Source organism: Rutidosis leptorrhynchoides, chromosome 2, assembly GCF_046630445.1.
Source record: "Rutidosis leptorrhynchoides isolate AG116_Rl617_1_P2 chromosome 2, CSIRO_AGI_Rlap_v1, whole genome shotgun sequence".
NCBI lineage: Eukaryota > Viridiplantae > Streptophyta > Magnoliopsida > Asterales > Asteraceae > Rutidosis > Rutidosis leptorrhynchoides.
The window spans coordinates 657,100,038-657,115,643 of NC_092334.1; the positions used below are offsets into that span (position 1 = coordinate 657,100,038).

A 15,606-nucleotide genomic window follows, 5' to 3' on the forward strand; every position below is an offset into this window, starting at 1 on the left:
GCAACAAGTACCGCGGAGGAGTGAAAGGCAAACACAACCAACAAGGTGTGAAACCGGTCATCACCTACGATATATACGTGGGGGACGTCATGGTCATTGATTAGTTGTATTTAATTATATTGGTTGTAATGTTTATCTTTTGAACTTGTTTTAATATATTTGTTGCGTTTGTGATTTACATTTAGTATCGTTTTTAAACAAAACTAACAACTAGTTTATTTTAAATAACAATAACAACAGATTATTTAAAACAATAATAACAATAGTTTATTTTAAACAACAACAACAACACAATTCTCTACGTAGATCCACCGTCTTTAAAGAACACCTTAATTAACGCCTTGCGTGTAATGTTAAGGATCTTAACCTTCACACTAGGGAAAAAGATAGAACAGTTTTGTAGCACCAGAACAGCTCCCTCACGTATGCCTTTTACACCTTCATACTTCCCATGTACACCATCGATGACCTTGCTAGATACTGTTCCTCGAATAGTACCCGTAGTGTCCTATTAAACATAAATGAATATAGTTACATTAACCTGTTTTAGTGAACGCAATACAATTATGAAAATATACATAAGTTAGTGATGTAAACTCACTTTGAGCGTTACAGACAGATCACCGACACAATTTTTCTCACAAGTCTTAACAACACCAACAACTTGATCAGCTGGTAAAAATCTACGTTGTCTCAAAATGCTTGCTATATCAGAACTACCTACAGTTACAACAATACACATAAACTGTTGGCTTACGGTTTCAAGAATAAGTATACAATTTTGTTGTTTACCTCCGTACGGATATGCAAACTCCATCGCGTGTAGCCACGGATCCAGTGTAAACGAATCATCCGCTTCAGGTCTATTGATTATTTCCCTTACAAAATCTTGCGTAGACATGTCATCCACAACGTTATTCTCGTTATTTTGAATTTCATACGCATCTTGGAAAACACCAGCGGGTCCAGGGATTCGGTAGGATAATTTGTTCTTTTTGTTAGACCCGGAACCACGAAGAACAGGTCGTTGTGGTGAAATAGGTTGTTTTTGTTTTTGACGGTTAAGTTGGAGGGACTCTAAAGGTCGGGGGAATGGTGGCGAATCAGTGGGCACCAATATGGTTTGAGTGGGTTTTGAAACTGATACAGGTTGAGTGAGATCGGAATCATCAATATCAAGTAGGTATTCCCATTCATCGTTCTCATCATCGGCCATTTTTTTAGAATGTGATTTTGTGTTTTTTTTTAGTTTTCAACTGCTGATTTCAGTGAAAATTAAAACTCAGTTTGAGGTGTTTGAAATGTGGTTGTGTTGTATGTGATGTTGTAATTGATAATGAAGTTTCAACTGGTATAAATAGTTGTATAAAAGCATAGATTTCGACCTGCAAAAGCAAGATTCGGCTTAGAAGTGAACAAAATATGGCAGGGCCAAAACCGAAGTTTCAAACTTCGGTTTAGGGCACGGGTGGCTAAGCTTGTACACATGTCTGCCAAGTCATTGTGTAAATGGATAAAGTATCAAACCGAACTTTCAAACTTCGGGTTTGACCAAAACCGAACTTTGGAAGTTCGGTTTTACCATTTTCGAAATGATTTTGCTAAAATTTTCATTTTTGCAAGTCTGTTTAAAAAAATTACTATTTTAAAAAAAATCTACATATGTGTGCACGCTCGCATGCATGTTTCTTATTTTAATTTTTGATAAAATGAATACTAAGCTTGTTTAAAGAAAAAAAAAACTAATATACAAAAAATTCAAAATATTCCGACCATTTACCGTAACCAATTTTCTAGATGATTTGGATCATTTTTATTAAAACTTAATAGAAGAACATTTTTGTAGGAATGATAACTTATGTATAGTTTTTTGGAACCTTTTAAGTATATTAAAAGTAGTTCTCTCATTCTCTTTATAAATTAGTTTTTCCTAAATCATTTCAAAAGTTTATATACATTAAAGAATTTATTTGTGGAGATGAAAAAACATGAGAGATGACAAAGTACGACAATCAAATACGGAGTTATTTGAATGTGTCAAAATAGGATTTGAAAGCGTCACTTTATGCTTCCACATTTATTTTTGGTATATATTTGGAAATATAAGTTTCAACCCTTCCATTAACTTCTTGTAGAAATTTGGAAAGTTCATTATGAACCTCTATTTTTAATTTTAAAAACAGTACTATCACTTACAATAACATCGATACCTGTCTCATATATATTTCACATCTACCAACTTAATTACCTATTTACTAATTCTTTTAAGTTCTAATTGAATTATCGAGTAATCGTCTCATGTTCAAGTGGACCTCCTTTCACCTTATTATTCTTTATAACTAATAACTATAACTATATATGTTAACATTTAGTTGTGGCTTTATTTCGTCTTACACTTTAAATTTTAGTAAATTTTAAATCTTGTAGTTATATTTAGTGATTGTTGATTTGCATAATTACAGTTAATATATGGTTTGTTAATGGCGCTAATCGGTTACTTTGATCTATTATAGTCGATATAGTCAAGTCGATGTTAACTATTACGTGTACAACATAACTCTTTTACCTACGGAGTAGGCCGAGTAGTTTAGAAGGGATACGAAATGCGACAATAATTAGTGATTACGAAGTATGAATGATCTTTGATCGGTGGTTAACCTATTATTCCGTGTGCATAATATTTTGATCATATAAATAGTCTGTAAACTGTTTTGTTGTCGAAACACTTTGAAACTATGATTAGTAAATAACGTGATGTGTCAAAGACCAAAAATAGAAAAAACAATTTCGCATGAAAGTGAGCTCAACCCACGTCATTCTACTCCACACTTTAATGCTTTTTTTACACACACACAAAAAAAAAAAAAAAAATATGAAAAAAAAAACAAGAAGAAGAAGAAGAAGAAGTTGTTAATCTTATAAATAAAACATACGAACTACAAAACTCGACCCAAAGCAGGCCAAAACAAACGAAAAACCAAACACGACAACAAAGAACCTAAACGAAACCAAATCTAGAAACCCAACAACACAAACTAGTCTAAGACAAAGGAAGAACAACGGGGTAATCAATCGAAACCATTCAAACGATTGTAAACCATATAGATAATCGAAACAGATAAGCCCCTAAAAAAGACACTACAAGCTGTCTACAAAGAGATTGTTAGTTTCGGCACAATGAACCTTTTTTTATCTTAGTTTTCTTAGGTTTGAGTTTGGACAACGTGCTAGAATTAATGATTTTTCGCTTCAATCTTTGAACCCTCCACCCCTTGAAGCACATAAACAAGACACTACAAGTCGTCTACTAATCACTTTCATGTTAGGTCATCTCATATCTTAACTATTTTTAACTGAACTTATTTTCTTCACATCAGCGCCACATCAGGACCAATCCCTTTAACATTCCTTTAACTTATCGTTCACTAAGACTGGTAGTATTGATCGATAGCACCAAAGGATAGGCAAAGGGAGCTCCCATGTTTGGCACCGATACTAGCGAGCTCCAATGTGATTGTCGTGCTCCCACAAGCGAATATCAAGCATTTTTCATCATGGTGTTGTGTGTTTTCTTTTTTGTACATTATGTTTTGACAATGATACGATGTGATAATTTATTAATATAGGTGGGTTCATTTGAAGGTAAAGGGATATGTCATAGATACTACTAAAATATGATGAATTGGTGATGGGAAAGATATAGTGAGATGACGCTTATGTGACACAATGTTAATTGTAACAACCCAACCCGTTATCCAATCGTAATCAGCAATTTTTTTTTTTTTTATACAGAGGGGTGCGCGGTGCGCAACCCCCTCTGTGCGCGGCGCGCACAAGCTGTTTCAGCTTCTGTCCGAATTTTGCATTTTTCGTTTAATGATCTCCTACTTCCCGACATATTTAGACGAAACGTTTTTCACATCACATTATAATAGTTAAAACTAACGCATTTCAATGATAAAACAAGTTTTACGAAACCGGGCCCACATATGCCGAATTACGAGTTTCGTACAAAATATAAGTTTCGACCACATTAGTTTAAATTCCAAACTACACTTTGAGCATGGTGCTTGGGGGTTAAACTACCCAAATCTTGGTCAAACTTCAAAAGCTAAACGTCCCAAAAAGCGTCTCCTAACAACACAAAGCGGGATCACTAGTCCGAACCAATACCCTTTCCCTTGTCTACGCCGGAGCCTATAAAAAGGTAAACAACGAGAGCGTAAGCAAAACGCTTACTGAATGCAATAATTATACATATACATATATAACTCACTTACTTGCAATCATTTACACCATTTCCGCATACATAGTAGCAATATAATTAGCATACCATCATAAAGTATAACGCTAAAATTCCCGATAACACAAGCTAGTATAACAATAGCATATAACACAAGCAATATAATATGCTACACCACAATACACAAACATTGATGTTCACAACATCCATTAGTATTCAAATTCCAAGGCTAGCCCTACGAATGGTATCGTCAACATCGAACTTAAAACCCACACATATGAGGTATCGTCAACATCGAACTTTAAGCCCCTCATCGGATATCACTACAATAGTGGTATGGCTTCGTCAACATCGAACTTTAAATCCATACATGAGGTATCGTTAACATCGAACTTTAAACCCTCAACCAACAAACAAATAGTGGTATGGCATCGTCAACATCGAACTTTAAATCCATACCCCACAAGCAAATAAATCATATACATACATATATAATTATTCTACTCACCTTAACGCTTCGGTGACGGTTTTATACTTCCGCAAGCTTCAAAGCAAAGTACCTAATACATTAAGTACTCAATCAACACACAAACTAGTTGGACTAAACACCAACAATACACTCTTGTGCATTTAATGACTTAAATGCATTAAATGACCCATTTATGCCAAAATCGTTCATTTAATGTCAAGACCATCAATAACCACTAAAAGCTAGTGATTAAGGTCCAACAACACTAACTAATACATAATTGGGGTATTTCATACCCATCTTTCCCAACTAGGTCAATCATTACCCATTTGACCATTTTAAAGTCAACACACCCATTTCGGGTTATCCACTAACCCAAATAACACCCATTTACTTAATATCTAGGTGTGCTAGTAATCAACTAACCAATTAAGACTCATAAACACCAATTAACACTTAAAAACCCTAGGTTAGTTATTATTGAGTCCTCATGACTCAATCTTACCCAAGAACTCTCAAAATCACCAATAATGGGTTTTATGTTCATCACTAACCCAAACCCTAACCCTTAAACAAATTAAAATAAGAAAATCAAGATTAGAGCTTACCACCACAATCACAACGTAGCTAGTGATTAGATGAACAACTTTAATACAAACGTTTTGGCCCGAAATCAACTTCTTCCTCCTTGATTTGAGCTTTCTCTCTCTCAATTGGGTTTCTCACTCTAGAACTTTAATTTGGGGAGAAGATGAGGTTGGTGTAGTGTTGAATGTGTTTTCAACCACCACACAACTGGCCACTAATGACCTAAACTCGTCTTCATGTGAAAAGACAAGAATACCCTTCATTTAACTTTAATTCAAAAAGCAGAAAACTGTGCCCGGGAGCAGTGTGCCACGCGCACCCTTAATAGTGCGCCACGTGCACAAGTGTCATGACAGGCTCTGACCTCTGTTTAATTACACAATGTTTCCTACACTTTATGTACCCTATATACACTTCTGTACAATAATTATTCGGGTCTTACAACTCTCCCCCACTTGAATCGGAGCACGTCCTCGCGATCCAAGCCGCATGACAAGCGGGAAGATAAACCAACACAAACTCTTCGGGCTCCCAAGTAAACTCGGAACCTTTACTACGACGCCATTGAACTTTAAAGGTTCTCACTTCTTTATTCCTCAACCTTTTCATCGAGTATAGCAATCGGCTCTTCAACATACTCTAACTTGTTGTTTAGCTCAATCTCATCTAATGGCACCCATGATGAATCATCCGCAAGACACTTACGGAGATGGGAAACATGAAATGTACTATGGATCCCCACAAGCTCTTCGGGTAATTCCAAACGATACGCAACTTCACCAACACGAGCTAAAATTTTAAATGGCCCAATAAACCGAGGAGCTAACTTTCCCCGTTTTTAAAAACGAATAATACCCTTCCATGGAAAAACCTTAAGCATCACCATGTCACCTTCTTGGAACTCAATCGGTCGCCTACGTTTATCGGCATAAGATTTTTGCCTATCTTGAGCCGCTTTCAAATGATTCCGAATCATCTCAATCTTACTATTCGTCTCTAACACCAAATCGGTACTCCCGATTTTCCTTTGTCCCACTTCACCCCAACAAATCGGAGTTCGACACCTTCGCCTATAAAGCATCTCATAAGGTGGCATTCCAATACTAGTATGATAACTATTGTTGTACGAGAATTTCACCAAAGGCAAGTGCTCATCCCAACTACCACCGAAATCGATAATACACGCCCGTAACATATCCTCCAATGTTTGATTCATACGTTCGGTTTGACCGTCCGTTTGAGGATGGTACGCCGTGCTCATTCTCAATTGTGTACCCATATCTTCATGAAACTTTTCCCAAAACCGAGACGTAAAACGAGTGTCCCGATCCGAAATAATAGATATAGGAACCCCATGTTTCGATATCACCTCCTTGATAAACAACTTTGACAAAGTCTCTGACGATATCGTTTCCCGAATGGGAAGAAACAAAGCACTTTTCGTTAATCGATCAACTATCGCCCAAATTGTATCAAATTGGGTTCTCGCCTTCTTTGGTAACTTGGTAATGATATCCATGGTAATGTGCTCCCATTTCCATTTCGGGACTTCCAATGGTTGTAACTTACCATACGGCTTTTGGTGCTCGGCCTTAACTTGCAAACACTTGACACATTGTTCAGCATACTTTACAACATCACGCTTCATGCCCGGCCACCGATACTCTTTCTTCAAATCAAAATACATTTTTGTCGCGCCCGGATGAATGGAATACTTTGACTTATGTACTTCATCAAGTAGCACTCGTCGGAAATCTCCCATTCTAGGCACCCACACTCTTCCTTGAAAGGACAACAAACCATGCGGGCCTAATGTAATGGACTCCGTTTGCCCCACGATTTGTTCTTCATGCTTGTTGTTAACAAAAGCTTCAATTTGAATCTCACCAAGCTTTACAAGAAAATCGTTAGTAATAATCATGCATAACAATCCTACTCGTATCGCCGGATGTTGACTTTTTCAACTCAACGCATCTGATGTGGTAGCGTGGGGGTACGTGATAGTACTATATTTTACTACGAAATACGTTACAAATTACACAAGTTTTAATTATTTATTTACAAATGGGATATACCTAAACCTTGCTACAACACTATAGGAAGTGTACCTAATCGTAGAGTAGTATAGTTTTTAGTAAGTCCGGTTCGTTCCACAGGGAGCGGGCTTATTGCACACTATATTTTTAAACAACTATATTTGTACAAAATATATATAATTATATATAATAATATATAAAAGGGGGTTTACCGTTTAATGACCGGTTTGTCGATTTATATTTTAAGCGAAGCGTATAGTAAATGACGATATTTAAATAACAATATAAAATAAATGACAATAATTGAAATGACAATAAATAAAAGTACGAGGAAAAATGAAATAAAATATATTATGCTTATTTAAACTTCCGTAATCATGATGTTTGACGTGTTGATTTTAGTTTTATGCCCTTGGGTTAATTGTCCTTTGTCCTGGATTGTTTAATATGTCCGTCTGGTTTTTGTCCATAACAGTCCATCAGTCATAAATATAAAGTGCGAGTGTCCTCATCAAATTATTCTTATACCCGAAGTTAAATATTCCAACTAATTGGGGATTCGAATTGTAACAAGGTTTTAATACTTTGTTTAATGAATACACCAGGTTATCAACTGCGTGTAAACCAAGGTTTTACTACTTTGTTAGCAATTACACCAATTACCCTTGAATGTAATTTCACCCCTGTTTTAATTATTCTAGTGGCTATTAATCCATTCCCGTGTCCGGTTAAATGAACGATTATTCGTACATATAAATACCCCGCCCATCGTGTCCGATCGAGTGTATATGGTAATTTATAAGGACGCCCAATTGTAAATCTTTATATTAACATTAACAAACTATCATTTAGTTAAACAAATATAAAGCCCATTAATAGCCCATAGTCTAATTTCCACAAGTGTCGTTCTTTTGTCCAAACCCCAATTATGGTACAAAACCCAATTACCCCATCTTTAATATTTAGCTCAACATCATGATTACTTCGGCTCAAATAAGCATAATAATAACTTAAGTACGAGACATTAATTTAAAAAGGAGAACATAGCTTACATTGATTATTTATCGCGTAGTAGTACATGGACAGAATTTCGACTTCAAAAACCCGTAAAATAACTTTTACATAACCCAAACTAATCTAATATAACACTAATCTATACTATATATATATATATATATATATATATATATATATATATATATATATATATATATATATATATATATATTATATTATATATATTATATATTTATTTATTTATTATCTTACGGAGTATTATTATTATTATGTTTTTAAACTCGGCAGAATTCGCGACCTTTTATAGGGATTCTGAAATTTCTGTGCTCTGCGAGTCGCGGCACTTTGTGCCTGAGAACTCCGCGAGTCGCGGGGATATGGAATACAGCTCACACCCCTTTGGATCTTCTTTGCCGACGTTTTATATATATAAATATAAAATATAAATAATTAATATAATTATTTATATATTATATTATATTCTTGTGCATAGTAGACTTGTAATTTTTAGTCCGTTGCGTCGGGCGTTGATAGTTGACTCATGTCCCGGTTCAGGATTTTCGAACGTCCTTGCGTACAATTTAATATCTTGTACTTTGCGTTTTGTAACTTGTACTCTTGTCATTTTTAGACGTTTTTCATCAATAAATTGAACCTTTTGAATTGTATCTTGAACATTTGAGCTTTTTGGACGTTTGTGTCTTCAAATCTTCATTTTCGCCTTTTGTCTTCGCACTTATTTATTTAAACAATTACAATGAAAATATAATACAATTACATATGAAAACCTATTATTTAGGAGGGATATTGCTATGAAATATATGTTCCTTTTTAGCCTTATCAAACATCCCCACACTTGAGCGTTGCTTGTCCTCAAGCAATACAGAATTTGAAATAAAAACATACATGAATCACTTTTTTATTCATCACACTTTGTACATCAGTGATTTTGATATGGTGGTATAAACAATGATAGTAACGATAGAACCATGGTTAAAGGTGGGTGTGTCATCCACAGTTGCCTCGGGTTTAGGTCAACGACACTTACAATCAAATAGCCGATTTACTTTCGGTTTCCAAAGCAAAGTGCACATTTGAAAGGCAGTTTACAGTTCCACATGACTATGAAAATGTAGATCCGTAAGGAAATTGGATCTTTATGAAAACATTTGATCTTTTGAAAATTCAATCTAGTTTTTACCCTAGATAAGTTTTCCGGAAAAACCCTTCACCGGTGTTTGCAAATTATTTTTGTGGGTTGTGTGGGTTTCAGATTTGAAAATTTTAGCTCAACACTTGTGGTTTTGTGTTACCCACTTGCTAACCTTGTATTGGGAAAGCAACACGTCCAGTATACTTGCTCCGTATATTACCTTTCAGTAAACTACCGTCCGGTTGTAAAGGAAAGCGATGAACAAGAAACTGTTAAGGCAATGTCCCGTGACTTGCTTTTGATTATGGTCTATAAACGTGTCGGATGCTATTACTGTCCTTTGTAGGAGCAATAGTAAATATCATCCTATGATTTTTTTGGTCTGGCACAAGGTCCTGTCTCCGACCATGCTATGCAACCACCGTTCTTACGGTTGACACCCGATTTGGTTCAGGTGACCTAATGAATTCCAGGTGAATTCCTAGGATTTTACGTTCAAAGGTAATGAACGCATTGAAAATGGGTTTTCAGAAAACAAATCGGTTTTATTTTTGATCAAAATATTTTCTCGTTCAAGCTCGAGTTTAGATATCATTGAATTCTATGAGTTTGTAATTCTCAATCTTTAAGGTCAATCTCAAGGATTGAGTAATATCAGGCTTAAGAGCTGATTTTTAATCTTTAAGGAGATTATCCTTTCTGGGGATCTGATTCATTAGTCTTATCAAGCTAATTTGCACGGTGCCCCCCCCCATTGTACGAGATAAATTCTTCTCATGGTTAGGATAAATCTGACCACTTGGCGACCCTGTTTGATGGTGAGGTCCGTGGATTTCCTGCTGATTTTAGTGATGACTTTTCTAGATTTTTCGTCAACCTACAGCTGGTCTGGACGACAACTTCTTGACCTAAATCAAGAAGCGCGTTTCTTTTTCGGAAGACTTTACTTCCTTTAAATGATGGAATTGATTCATCGTGTAGATCCATCTTTCTTTAATAAATCGGGTAAAACAGTTAATTTAGTCCAAAACAAAAACACCTGCAATAACTTTACAGAAACATGTGATAGATAGTTTTTAATTGAATAACTTGGTACATTCTCCCCACACTTAGTTTCTTTCTTTGCCTTTTTATTCTCCTTTATTTCATCTTAAATGAATTCAAGCGTTTTAGGTTGTTTCTCAATTTATGCCCTTTCCGAGGTAACGATAATTTCGGTATTAACACCTAGTTTTCACCGTTCATAAATATGTATAACATAATTTTGACTTCATTTAATTGAAAATTTTTTAAATTTTCACAAAATTTGGCAAATAAACCAAGTGCAAACCCGAGAGAATTTATAACCCTTCCCCACACTTGAGATCATGCAATGCCCTCATTTGCATGAAATCAGACTATAATTATAAATTCATGAGGGTGATTAGTGTAGAAAAGTGATTAAGAAACCTAGTTTGTACTTACAAAGCTCTTCGAATGATAGATGGCGCGCCTCATCGTTCATTCCTTAATGTTGTTTTATCACATATATTTTTCTTCAAAAACGGTTGCTTTTCTGAACTGTTTGCTAATTTTGAAAATGCGTCTTTTACCCTAACTTATCATGCATTTTTGTTAACGAGTTATGCACTAATCCGAACCCCTAATTTAACGTTAAGTGGGGTTAGACTTCCCCACACTTAGCTGACGACATGTGAAGTCGGTAGAATAAGTTCCACGAATTAAAATAGTGAGCCAGTTATTTACATCTCGGGTGGTGTATAATATATCAATGGGTTTAAAGTTTAGACTCACCCGATCGTCACTACTTAATTCTTTTTTAAGTGTAGCTTTTAGTAAATGGATATGTCTCTTTTCTGGTTCTTGGTCAAATGGATCGATATATACCGACATACATATTTCTATAGGGTGGACAATTCCTAATATTTCCTTCCGTTTATTCTCGGGATCAAAGTTTTCACCTCTATTACCCAATTGGGTGAAATTCGAGGTGTCATTATCTATTATAGCTCGTAGTTCATCTTCGGTAGATGACTCTTCTATAGAGAATATTGGGTTGGAAGGTTGTGGAATGGTGAAGTTCGGTTTGGTCTCGGGGTTAAAATTTTCAACGTTATCGTTTTCCCAAGAGTACCAATTTGTCACCCTTATTTCTTCTTCATCATTCATTGATGGATTGATGATTTTGTCTGTAGAGGCTAATGTGTCGATATGTTGTGAATTTGGTAAGACTGAATAAAAAGTATCATCGGGGTAGTTGGTGATTTCGGAGCTCTTGAATTCATCAAAATTCGATGATATGGGATTTTTTTGAACATGTCTCCTCAGATCAACAGGTGTGTAATTTGATAGAGTTTCAGCTTGCCGGTTTACAAACTCTCTCATTTGTTCATTTTGAGCATCGAGTTCTTCGAGTTTGATTTTTATAATGTTTAAAGAATTTTCGGACACGTAATTTTCCTCGTCTTCTGGTTGTTGACTTTGGATATATTCTTGGGAATAATCCCAATTTGAATTGTGTTCTTCGTAATCGTTCCATTCAGGTTCCGTGGGTGCGTAATTTTCCATAGGAACGTAATAGTAACATTCCCATGTTGAGTGATAATCTCCACAGATTTCACAACCAGTTATTGTTTCGTCGTTCGCGATCCAAGATTGACCGAATGAATTGTTATCAACACTCGTTTGAGGGTATTGATTTAATTGATTTTGGAGTTCAAAAAGAGTTTCCAAGGCCCTGTTTTCAAAATTTTCCATTTTATTGCGATGGACAAATTTTTAGCTACAATGTGGTGCGTTCACTAATTATCCTATTAGTTATAAAAATAGAAAAACTTATATAAGTTGTCCAATTAATAGACTTTTCTGCTTTTGCCCACGTTTCGAATAGCCAAAAGATGCAGCAGGGAGCCAGAACCCTTTAAATCGGAAGTTCACAACTCAGCCACTAACAAATCCAACTATTACTACGAAGCAGAAAATTGTCAACGTCCATTAATTTAACCACTTAAATAATTTTTCTTTCCGTTTGAGATATTAGATAAGAAATAGAGAAAATTTCTAAGTCCTAAAAACTAAAGCGTCGAGAAATAAGAAAGAAAAAGAATGCGCGTCGAAAAATGTCGAAAAATAAAAATAAAAATAAGAAAATAGCGCGTCGTAACTTAAAAGTCTAAAAATTATATCTAAAAAGTTGCGCCTAAAGGTCTAAAGGTAAATGCAATTTTATTCAGAAAACGGCAATTATTTAAAGGCACTAAAATCTATTTAAAACTTAAAGCGAAAAATGGCGTCGCAAAATTCTAAAGCACCTAAATCTTAGTCTAAAGAAAAAGCACTTAAGGGATTTTACGGCAAAGCCTAAAAATCTAAAAATAAAAATAAGCTACGGCAAAAACTATGTCTTAAAACTAAATACGAGCGAAAAACATACAAATATTACGCTAAAAACAAATAAAAAGGGACAAAATATAAAAATATACAAAAAGTTGTAAAAAAATATAATTTTTATAAAAATATTATTTTTTTATAATAGTATTAATTTTTATATATAAATAAAACTAATTAAAACTTAATATTACAAATTAATTAAAAACTTAAACTAAATAATATTATATATAAAACCTAATTAGGTTTAATAATAATAATAAATAATTAAAACCTAAATCGTATTAATTGTTGGACCAGGTTCGTGTCAGACGGCTCCGCGAGTCGCGGTTCCCGAAGCTGCAAACCCCGCGAGTCGCGGGGTTCCAGAATTCAACTCTGGTACAGTTTGAAATTCGACTTTTTTTTTTTTTTTTTTTTTAGGATTTTATATTGTTTTTCTAAAAATAATATATATTTATACAGAAATGAATTAAAAATATAGAGTTTTGCCGACTCCCCGGCAGCGGCGCCAAAAACTTGATGTGGTAGCGTGGGGGTACGTGATAGTACTATATTTTACTACGAAATACGTTACAAATTACACAAGTTTTAATTATTTATTTACAAATGGGATATACCTAAACCTTGCTACAACACTATAGGCAGTGTACCTAATCGTAGAGTAGTATAGTTTTTAGTAAGTCCGGTTCGTTCCCCAGGGAGCGGGCTTATTGCACACTATATTTTTAAACAACTATATTTGTACAAAATATATATAATTATATATAATAATATATAAAAGGGGGTTTACCGTTTAATGACCGGTTTGTCGATTTATATTTTAAGCGAAGCGTATAGTAAATGACGATATTTAAATAACAATATAAAATAAATGACAATAATTGAAATGACAATAAATAAAAGTACGAGGAAAAATGAAATAAAATATATTATGCTTATTTAAACTTCCGTAATCATGATGTTTGACGTGTTGATTTTAGTTTTATGCCCTTGGGTTAATTGTCCTTTGTCCTGGATTGTTTAATATGTCCGTCTGGTTTTTGTCCATAACAGTCCATCAGTCATAAATATAAAGTGCGAGTGTCCTCATCAAATTATTCTTATACCCGAAGTTAAATATTTCAACTAATTGGGGATTCGAATTGTAACAAGGTTTTAATACTTTGTTTAATGAATACACCAGGTTATCAACTGCGTGTAAACCAAGGTTTTACTACTTTGTTAGCAATTACACCAATTACCCTTGAATGTAATTTCACCCCTGTTTTAATTATTCTAGTGGCTATTAATCCATTCCCGTGTCCGGTTAAATGAACGATTATTCGTACATATAAATACCCCGCCTATCGTGTCCGATCGAGTGTATATGGTAATTTATAAGGACGCCCAATTGTAAATCTTTATATTAACATTAACAAACTATCATTTAGTTAAACAAATATAAAGCCCATTAATAGCCCATAGTCTAATTTCCACAAGTGTCGTTCTTTTGTCCAAACCCTAATTATGGTACAAAACCCAATTACCCCATCTTTAATATTTAGCTCAACATCATGATTACTTCGGCTCAAATAAGCATAATAATAACTTAAGTACGAGACATTAATTTAAAAGGGAGAACTTAGCTTACATTGATTATTTATCGCGTAGTAGTACATGGACAGAATTTCGACTTCAAAAACCCGTAAAATAACTTTTACATAACCCAAACTAATCTAATATAACACTAATCTATACTATATATATATATATATATTATATATTATATATATTATATATTTATTTATTTATTATCTTACGGAGTATTATTATTATTATGTTTTTAAACTCGGCAGAATTCGCGACCTTTTATAGGGATTCTGAAATTTCTGTGCTCCGCGAGTCGCGGCACTTTGTGCCTGAGAACTCCGCGAGTCGCGGGGATATGGAATACAGCTCACACCCCTTTGGATCTTCTTTGCCGACGTTTTATATATATAAATATAAAATATAAATAATTAATATAATTATTTATATATTATATTATATTCTTGTGCATAGTAGACTTGTAATTTTTAGTCCGTTGCGTCGGGCGTTGATAGTTGACTCATGTCCCGGTTCCGGATTTTCGAACGTCCTTGCGTACAATTTAATATCTTGTACTTTGCGTTTTGTAACTTGTACTCTTGTCATTTTTAGACGTTTTTCATCAATAAATTGAACCTTTTGAATTGTATCTTGAACATTTGAGCTTTTTGGACGTTTGTGTCTTCAAATCTTCATTTTCGCCTTTTGTCTTCGCACTTATTTATTTAAACAATTACAATGAAAATATAATACAATTACATATGAAAACCTATTATTTAGGAGGGATATTGCTATGAAATATATGTTCCTTTTTAGCCTTATCAGCATCCGCGACAACATTCGCCTTACCCGGATGGTAAAGTATCTCACAATCGTAATCTTTCACCACATCCATCCACCTACGTTGTCGATAATTCAAATCTCATTGGTCAAAAAGATGTTTCAAACTTTTATGATCCGAATAAATCGTACACTTGACACCATACAAGTAGTGGCGCCAAATTTTCAACGTATGAACCACCGCCGCCAATTCAAGATCGTGAGTCAGGTATCTCTTTTCGTGTTCCTTTAATTATCGAGAGGCATAAGCGATGACTTTACCTCTTTGCATTAGAACACAACCGATCCCATTTAAAGATACATC

General features: G+C 34.5%; 1 protein-coding gene across 1 annotated transcript; it reads right to left on the minus strand.

Moving 5' to 3' along the window:
- Positions 1-298: 298 nt before the first annotated feature.
- On the minus strand, positions 299-1,216 carry LOC139890183 (uncharacterized). The gene is made up of 3 exons (XM_071873079.1): positions 793-1,216; positions 602-720; positions 299-508 (listed from the first exon to the last, which is right to left on the minus strand). The coding sequence occupies exons 1-3, from the start codon at positions 1,214-1,216 to the stop codon at positions 299-301; spliced, it is 753 nt and encodes a 250-aa protein (XP_071729180.1).
- Between the last annotated feature and the right edge of the window lie 14,390 nt (positions 1,217-15,606).